Below are 9,881 nucleotides of genomic sequence, written 5' to 3'. Positions count from 1 at the left end.
TTTTCGGGGCTAAGTGTAATCACTGCGTTCTGTATTCTGAGCGAAATCGTAGATTGCTACAGATACCATTTTAGTCGGAGAAAACACAGACCTTTCAGTTTTATTATTGCATTAGGTCAAAGAATCAAAACATATTATCATAGAGGCATTCAAAGTAACTAAAACCGAGTATGATGTATATGAAATGCAAAGGTCATTAGACGATGAGGTTTTTAAATAACATCTTATTTCTTCGCGCATTTACTGGATGCGACTAGCGTAAGCAAGCAGTCATGTTTTCGTCAGCTTAGAAATGAAAACCACTTAGAAAATGCTCCTCAATTTTCAACAAACTGCAAAAGTTGAGGATGTTGTTCTTCCTCAGCTTGTGGACCCCGTCAACCGAACATTTGGAAAAACCAGACCGTGAACCATCGGATTTGGAAAATAATAAAGAAATATATCAAAAATATCTAATGCTTTCAGTGGATTGTTCGATTGCCTTTTGCTAAAAGTTTACTAATGAGGTAAATTTCATTTTATCAATGTAAAATATAAAACCATGGAACAATTTTAAAGTTTTGACCGCCAAAGTTTTCAGAATATATCCAATTTTGACTATTTTCCCATGAGGGTATTTATGGGGGGTTTGCCGTGATGTTTCGGAAAAATTTCTGAAGTCTATTTTATTTGTTCTGGGCACAACTTTTAATTGTCTGGACTATAATCCAATCTTGAATTAGATTGTTTGATCTTTTCTGGATAGGACTTGATCCAATCATAATCAGGATTTAAGTAATCTCCAAATATTTGATCCCTTCTGTATATAACTCGATGCAATTTGGATCCCTTGTCCAAAATTTAATCATGTGATTTTTGTAATGGCCTAAAATCCTTTTAAGAGGCCCAAAAAACGTAAGGCTCTACCATATAAATGCATTAAATTAATTATGGAAATCCAGTAGAAATATTTTATTGATTTATGATAACTTTGACAAGATTTCAATAAATTTACTGGATGCGACTAGCGTAAGCAAGCAGTCATGTTTTCGTCAGCTTAGAAATGAAAACCACTTATATAAATGCATTAAATTAATTATAGAAACCCAGTAGAAATATTTTATTGATTTATGAGAACTTTGACAAGATTTCAATAAATTTACTGGATGCGACTAGCGTAAGCAAGCAGTCATGTTTTCGTCAGCTTAGAAATGAAAACCACTTAGAAAATGCTCCTCAATTTTCAACAAACTGCAAAAGTTGAGGATGTTGTTCTTCCTCAGCTTGTGGACCCCGTCAACCGAACATTTGGAAAAACCAGACCGTGAACCATCGGCCTAAATCTCCAAATATTTGATCCTTTCTGGATATAACTCGATGCAATTTGGATCCCTTGTCCAAAATTTAATCATGTGATTTTTGTAATGGCCTAAAATCCTTTTAAGAGGCCCAAAAAACGTAAGGCTCTACCATATAAATGCATTAAATTAATTATGGAAATCCAGTAGAAATATTTTATTGATTTATGAGAACTTTGACAAGATTTCAATAAATTATGTGATGCTTCAATGATTTAAATAAGTTATTTAGGAAATTCAACCTTGGAAATTTTTTAAATTAGTAAGGAATTAGACCTAAAACAATTAAAATTCCTTTAATCGAAGTTCCAAGCGCCTGAGCTCTGAAACGAAAGCCAAAGAAGAAACATTAATACAATAAAAGTCTCGATTTTTCGCTAAACTATGGAAGCTGCCATTGCAATGTGCTATTACTAGGTCTGGTATATTTTACCTGCGAAGACTGCTATCATGTAATAGTAGAATGAAGATATTTGGTTGGTTCTTACTACAAATATATAGAAGGTTTAACTGTTACCGTTTGTTGTGGACGACTTTAATAAGCGGAAAAATTGTATTTTAAATTAAATTAAAATAATTTTTTGTGAGAGTAAATTTCGAAACCTTTCGCTCTTATTTGGGAGATGAACTTCTGATTGGTTGATATTTTTTGGGTATTTCGTCTAGAGACAAATAACTTCGATAGACCTCAATTATGATTTCTATTTCAGCAACGTGGCGTCATCTAAGGGAAATGACTTTATTGGATAAGAGCTTGGACCTCGATGGTATTTTTTATATAAAATTATAATTTAGTAATCGTTATAAACGAAAATAACGGTCAGAAATTGACACTGAGACTATTTGAAGTCGCAAAGAGTTGACGCTGGCTGCTATTTTTAATAATATTAATAATAATAATAATCAGCTAGGTTAATACCCAAGGCACCACCTTTGGCCTCAGTCATCAAGTGACTTTTGAAGCCATTAATTCAGGTGGCCGGGTTACAATGCTTAGGAGGGTTGTTACAAGCTCTGCATGCCAACAGCTCCCTACACTAACTATGCCATGCCATATTCCCCAATTTTCTTACCCCTTTCCTTAAAAAAGCTTCAGATGCCTTGACAATCATTGAAATTAATATATATTTCGATACAATATATTATCCTTAAGCACGCCTAATCTTGACTCTGAGTTCAAAACAATGTATTTCTGGCCCGGGGGGGGGGAGAGCAAGTGCCTTCTGAAGAAGTTGATTGTATGTCCACATTTTTTCAATTGTATGTTCCACACCCACTACTTCCAAACAATAATTCTGGCTACACAACTGATGTATTAACCACTTACATAACTTTAACGCCAACCAGCAGCCTCGGTAAATCTCTGTTGGAGATTTTTTCTCTACGTCGCTCCAAAATCAAGCGCTCCAATTCCTTTTCCTCAGTCGGTGTTAAGTTCTGGTTCGCCATTAGCTTTTCCGGCTCCCTAACTGGCTCTGGGTTCATCACTTGAGCTAATACGCGAATGAGGAGGTGAAAGTTTTATTATGGGCCAAATTGACAATCCAAAGCAATCTTTCCGACCACATTCGCAAAAGCGATAGTCCACCTTTTATAACCCAACTTCCCTTCAAATATTTCGAACTTAACACGAGTCTATTATAATACTGACTTTGCATTGGCTACCGTACACATACAGACGTAGTATCACTGAGGCCAATATCTAATTTTTATCAAAATCACAGAAAAATATTTTATAGAAATACATCTATAAACTAAATAGTATTGATTATAATGGCGTGATAACTAAAGCAATACTTAAAAAAATATACCTTTCTTTTCTGTATAATTTTTTGTAAATCTATAACATAATCTTTCGTAAAATTAAATAAAACATTTACAGACAGGCAGGGCTGGACTTAGAGATCCTGGGCCCCCTTTTCACGCGCTGCATTTACTCTTATCCCTGGAACTAGGCTGTGCCTGAATTTTCCTGATTTAGCGTAGAAGTCTGAGCTCTACGGTTATATATTTTTTTATTAATCGGGATTGTAACGTGTGGGACAAATTCAGTCCACTCGTCCACCTGATTAATCAGGGCGAGATATGTGTAAAGGCCACGCCAACGGGGGGATACGTGGGGACACCCGTGCCCCGTGGCGGAAGTATTCTGACCACCCGTTGGGGAATTGGTGGTCGTCCTCACACGGCCATCCACAAGCTCTGCCTCCCAGACGCTTGGAATTACAAGAGTACGCCACTACTCCCGGCCTACGGTTATATTACTCAATAAAAGCTCTTAACAATCGTCGACTAAATATGCGATAATTATGCAATATTTCGATTGAAGGCTGCGTCCTTAAACTGCAAGGCAGACATTTTGCTAATTTTAAAACAAAATCTTCTCCAATATAAATTACGATTTATAACATAGATTTATGCCTTCGAATACAGTAATTACGGTCACTGGAGGACCCCTTAAAAGGATGGGGGCCTAGGCGGAATTACGGCACTGCAGACAGGTATACTTAAATAGTTTTATTTTATCGTTGATTGAAACAAGAATGGAACTATCTATATAATAAATCTCCGAGATTTTTCAAATCGCTGATAATTCTAATACTAACTGGATCTCGGAACCAAATGTTTAATTTTTAATATACAACTCAAATCTTTTTACCTATGCTCAATTTTTCGTACAATTAATCGACGCTCTAAGGTTATTTTCCGTTCGTCCGTGTTTCGGCGTTAAGCGGCGAGTCGCCTCAATTCCCAGGATATGTTGTCGCTACGCACAATAAACGTGGCTCCTCTCCTTCGCTAATCCGCCGTGAAGTAAGCTTCTTTGATTTCATATCGCCGAATTATAGCCCGTTGCGTCGCTGTCTCTTTGCGTAGAGGCCTAGCGGGCGCTTATGCAACGTCGCCATCGCCGATATTTTCTATAAATTTTGAACCCACCGCCGATTATTTTACAAGATTTTCTGGGTAACTTTATTTTTATTTTCATTCAAAAACACTTTTTCCAAATTTTCAGATGGAGGGAGAAACTTTGGCCCCTTCGCGCCGCTGCCCAAAAAAATCCACGCCGCACCGCCGCCGGGTGACTTTCACGATCCGCCGCCGCTGACCCAAATCAAATCGACGCTATGCTCTATATCTCGGTTCCATTAACGGGGGGAAGGGGGGTGCAGTGTTGTGGGGGGGGGGGGCTTTTTGACTCCAACTAAAAGGTAAGATTCACTCGATTTTGCTAACAAGTCCTAATTTGGTAATTTTATAAGACTTCGAGGGTGGGGGTTAATGAGATGGTGCTGCATGTTGAAAACAATGGGAAAATTTGCCTGCTTTATAACTTTTCGTGGGGGGAGGTATTGTGTCTCAGTGAGGGGGTCCTGAAAATTCAAGGGTATGATATTCTGCATCACTGGGGGGAGTCCTCGGCATGTGCATGAGTGGGGGTGAGTCCTCGGCATGTGCATGAGTGGGGGTGAGTCCCCGGCATGTGCATGAGGGGGTGAGTCCTCGGCACGTGCATGAGTGGGGGTGAGTCCTCGGCACGTGCATGAGTGGGGGTGAGTCCTCGGCATGTGCATGAGTGGGGGCAGTCTTCGACATGTGCATGAGTGGGGGATCATCGGCATGTGCATAATCGGAGGGAGTCCTCAGCATGTTCATGAGTGCGGGGAATCCCCGTCATGTGCTTCAATCGCTGCGGAAAGCGCAGTTATAACTAGGAGGATGTACAGAGAAGGAGCGGTCGAAAGTATACAGAGTGGGTCACCAACAAGCACGCGTAGACCGAAATGTGAGTGTGTTACAAAATTATCTAGTGCGCAGCTGCAGGGGTGTACCACAAAACAACTGACACATGTTACGCTTCACTGAAAATTATAAACTCAGCTTAAACGGAAGAGTATGTTTATAGTTTTTAAAGTCTTACGTTTTTTACGTATGAAATTATAAAGTTAAAATCTTGTTTTAGCGCAGTCAACAGAGATAAGGGCGTTAGTTAGTTTTTTGTCTATCGGTACTTTTGAACAGTTAAGGGTCATTTATTAATACAATTTGAAGTGGTTTACAACGCGCTTTCTTTGTTTTGCTTACTTGACTCGTAACTTCGTAATTTATTTTACGTGTTTTCTTATCGGCTTTAAATGTGTGATACATTTTCATTAATGCGGTTACGTTGGTTTTATTTATTTTGAGATATGCGCTGGTGTTTAGCCTTCACTATTCAGGTAAGGGTTTTTTGTGTGCGTTATTAGGCGGGAATTGTTAACGGTAAGGTGTTTGTGGAGCCCAAGTAGTTTTTATTAGTGCTTTCACTTATAGTTTTGGTTTTCACTTCAACTTTTGTTTTCCATATACATTTGATTGTTTAAGACCTATAATACAATGGGTTGTTTACTGTCTATAAAATAGTATATTTTTTATTTCGTGAGCGTTCTAATAATTTAAAATTTTGTATTTTCTACTTCTCATTTTCTTGCTGTGTTAATTAATTAGCGTTTTGGGTCTAAAGTTGGTTTTTGATCCTTTGATATCGGAAATTTGTATAAGGCAATAACAATTCTAATATTTATTATAATTATAATAAAAAATATTCTACTGGTTGGGATAGTACGGGGATTGGGTTTTTCCGGAGGACGCTTTGAATATGGCGAAATATCGTTGTACCGTGTCCAGTAGTTAATACGCCCAAGGGCAAATTCTTCCGAGGAGAGGTATATTTCGCAAAGCTTGCCAACTTGTTAAATTGTAAACTAACCTTGAAAATTAAAAAAAAATTGGTTACGCCTTGCGCGAAAACTTCAAAAATCTAAAAGCTGACTACTAAAGGAAAACACGTCACGAATTCGCGCATGCGCGACTACAAAAAAAGAGACATCCTCAGTCCAGCTTGTGCTCCCCTAGTAAAAGAGATAAAACTGGCAGGTTTTGTAAAACGGATCGACCTCTCCTTCTTTGCATCCTATTAGGCTATAGTGTGTCAGAATTTATAGCCCGGTGTACCTAGTAACAGAGACCAATGAAATAACGGACTGATTCGCTGTTATAAGGGGGAATGAGCTTCTCGTTTTCAACATAGTCACTCTTCCGAAATATTCATTAATTTTTCATTGAGCTAAATCTATAGTAGTAGTTAGTTAATCAAGCTGTAGTACGTGTACATCTTGGAAAACATATAATGAAATAGAAAGTAGTAATAATTTTAACATTTCTCAGCTTCATTGTCTCGTTTTTTCTAGTTTCATTTACTTTGAACTGTAAATGTGTAAATGGCATACCTGGTTTTGCTTGGCTTCCAAAGTTTGTTAATACCACCGCAATGAAAACCGTGATGAGAAACATCATTTTGAACATTTTGATCTCGATGCTAACAGTCCTTAGTCTTTCCCTACATGCACACTAACTTAATCAAAGCAAGTGAGCTCCAATAATATATAATATTGCTTTTTGGGTCTCTACCATCATTCGTAAATTATAGTTATCCACGCCAACCTTTTAGATTAGGGGCGCGTACTTGACTCGTGTGCACGCAATTATGAAATCGTTGTGCGTTATCATTGTTGTGAACCTCGATTTGGGTCGCGGTACTGAATTTACGGCTAGAATCGATGTCAGTTACCTGGTTCGACTCTGATTTTGGCTCGGATCTCGTTTCATGTTTTCAATGTTTATTTAGGTGAAACAGATTACGTGTAATCAACAATAATTCATTCGCAACGCTTGGGACGCAAATTGCGAATTGCGTATACATACGGTTCAAACCGATTATATGATGACAGCTGAGAATTATTCCATCAAGTCATTCCTACAATTTTTCGCATTTAGTGGTAACGAAATTTTAAAATAACTTTTTTAAACAGAGTACGTGTCTTGAAGAGTAGAAGTGTGAAAAGATTAAACCACTTCTCCCCACGCAGGGAAGTAGGATGATGGGTAGCTATTTCGGGATATTTGATATAAGTTATTCTACATTTATGCGGCAATTGATGATTTTAGCTTTAACCAACGTTTTATATAAGGAATATATTTATATAGGGGGAAACCCTATGAATATTTAGTACTGTAAAAACCTGCTAGATGGCGATAGCGTTTCAAGCTATAAAATAATTTTCACTTTGCCTCACGCTGTACAGACTTTACTGTACCGAATGAAAAAAATCAATACTAGGTTAATAATATCCCAACGGGGGCGCATTCGCCGGATCGCGACGAAAGTCTCTCTCATTTTGGCCGTGAGAGAAAAACCCTGCGCGCGCAGGAGCGTACCACGTCACAAATTCCCCAGTCCTCTGAGGAGCTAGTAATTCGGGAGGGCTAAGACGATATTTACGTTTGTCTCATTGTCTGTCTGCCGCAGGTTTTTTTTTGAACCACTATGATAAAACAAACATAAATTTTTAACTGTATTATTTTTTTATTACAATTTATATTTAATATTATATTACAATTTATATTTAATATTATATTACAATTTATATTTAACTGTTTTCATTAAAATTTATATTTAATTGTTTTCATTAAAATTTATATTTAATTGTTTTCATTAAAATTTATATTTAATTGTTTTATTACAATTTATATTTCTTTTTATTCTTTTACTTATCATTCTATTTAATTTCATTAGATAACTACATAAAATGTGTAAGACTTATTTAAAATTCATAAGAAATAAATTATTTCTTATGAATTTTAAATTATTAATTAATTTGTACTTATTTTATTTCAAATGGTTTAAAAACATACATATTTTTTGTTAAAAACTATTACAAATGATATAATAGCCAAAGCCACTTCTAAACAACCTTATTATTTTACAATTTTTAATTACTCGTATGTTACTCTTATCCGCCCTTCGTTGAGCGTCGCTCTCTTTATTTAAATGTCTTGAACACTCTCTAGCATTTTTAATATTGATGCCTTCTGGTTTACCACATTGTTCTAACTACTTATTTCTAGTATCTATATCTCTATGGAAGTTGTTATTTGTAGTATCTTGGTCACTAGTTTCTTGGTTGGAGTTGTTACAACCCAATACGCAACCGTAACACTTCATTATTGGCATAATTGAAATTTTAAATAGCTCAAACTATTCCATATTTATCCTGATATGAAAAATAATTATAAAAATCATTAACGGTAAGCCTAAAGATTCATATAGCTAAGAATTGTTTTCGACTTGTTAAAAAAGGTATTATCTGGGATTAATATAAGGAATTATATACCTTTACAGTTCTCAAACAATTACATATTTTAAACTGAGGAATAATTAACAATAAATATTTATTTCTGTACTATATATTCTATTTATTATTTATTTAACGTACCTTTTATCTTCCAGAGTTCCAAAAGTTTATTTCATATCGTGCTGCGGCTTTGTTTGCATGGACGCAAAAATATTAGGCCTAACGGAGATTTTCGCGTTGCTGGCGGCCGTCGCGTGGATTCGGACGGGGTGTGTGATCTTGTTTCTTCTCTCTCGGAATTTGTGACGTCAAAAGCTCGAGGCGTGCCTCTTCTTCCCGCCCCAAAGGTTTTTCCCCCACAACCGGCGCCCAGTGCGTCCGCGTGAGCCAACCTTATAGTGCGGCTAGCATTTTTACGAACCTTGATAATATCCTGAACAGTACTAAATAACAAATTTTATTTCTTTCATATCTCCATCAGAAAGTAAGTAAAGTTAATTAATTTAGTTTTAGTTTAACATGTTTAGAAGTGTTGAAAGCTTGAAGGAAGTGTAAGATCCAAATTTATTTGGCGATATAAACATCGGAAACCATGTTATTTTAAAGCCCTATATATATTATTATAAAATAACTAAAGGTCGAAACTGGAAATTTACCCCGAACAAGTTGAAGTTAAATAAAACTAACCCCATCCAATTATGTTAAGCCATTTTTATAAAACAATGTTTCCATAAATGCTAACATTCAAAGGGTTTCCCCTTAAACTTCGAAAGAATGACATTCCTCCCGGTCACGTAAAGGGGGAAGGAAAAACGTCACCGATGTGTTTTTCAATCACGTCGGATGACGTCAGTTTCAGGGCAGTTTTGATTTTTTTAAGTGGAAGGATCTTAGATTTCGAGAATAAAGGGAATTGCGAGCAGCGTCCAGAATCTTCTTCACGTATAGTAACTCTCCCCAATTGTTAATAAATACATTTTTGATGACAACAACACATCACGAAAATATTATATATTTTTATGACTTTTAGTTTGAAATTCAACATTTCATAAAAGCCCAGAAAAACCTTTTCTATAAAATAGAAGTAGTCAAGGTACAATTTAAAAAAATCTATGTAGGCCTAATAAATTATGAATTTATCTGAGTTGATTTCGTTTTTATAAAATTCAATTAAAAATCCATACTTAATAATGTTATCATTTCTAATATTATTTGATGATAAATAATTATAAAATACAAGTAGTACGAAAATTGAAGATAACAACTGTTTCCCTGCCTCCAACAACGATTATTAATAACTAATTAATTATTAATTAATTACTGTTTTAAGAATATAAAAATAATTTCGGTATAAAAAACACATGAGAAG

The 9,881-nt window shown here is 35.9% G+C and overlaps 1 protein-coding gene across 1 annotated transcript; it reads right to left on the bottom strand.

Annotated features, from left to right (window-relative positions):
* Positions 1–1,542: 1,542 nt before the first annotated feature.
* LOC149945969 (uncharacterized) lies at positions 1,543–6,727 on the bottom strand. The gene is made up of 3 exons (XM_090171543.1): positions 6,608–6,727; positions 2,665–2,830; positions 1,543–1,660 (listed from the first exon to the last, which is right to left on the bottom strand). The coding sequence occupies exons 1-3, from the start codon at positions 6,681–6,683 to the stop codon at positions 1,597–1,599; spliced, it is 306 nt and encodes a 101-aa protein (XP_090027669.1). The 5' UTR covers positions 6,684–6,727; the 3' UTR covers positions 1,543–1,596.
* Positions 6,728–9,881: the final 3,154 nt, after the last annotated feature.

This window comes from Leiobunum rupestre, chromosome 4 (genome assembly GCF_980474605.1).
Source record: "Leiobunum rupestre chromosome 4, qqLeiRupe1.1.hap1, whole genome shotgun sequence".
Taxonomy (NCBI): domain Eukaryota; kingdom Metazoa; phylum Arthropoda; class Arachnida; order Opiliones; family Sclerosomatidae; genus Leiobunum; species Leiobunum rupestre.
This window is presented reverse-complemented; position numbering and strand designations above follow the sequence as displayed.

Coding starts and splice junctions, on each gene's coding strand:
- LOC149945969 (XM_090171543.1), bottom strand. CDS start 6,683: ATGTTCAAAATGATGTTTCTCATCACGGTTTTCATTGCGGTGGTATTA. Junction 2,831..6,607: donor TGGAAGCCAAGCAAAACCAG/GTATGCCATTTA, acceptor TTCGCGTATTAG/CTCAAGTGATGAACCCAGAG. Junction 1,661..2,664: donor CTGGTTGGCGTTAAAGTTAT/GTAAGTGGTTAA, acceptor CTTTCGTTTCAG/AGCTCAGGCGCTTGGAACTT.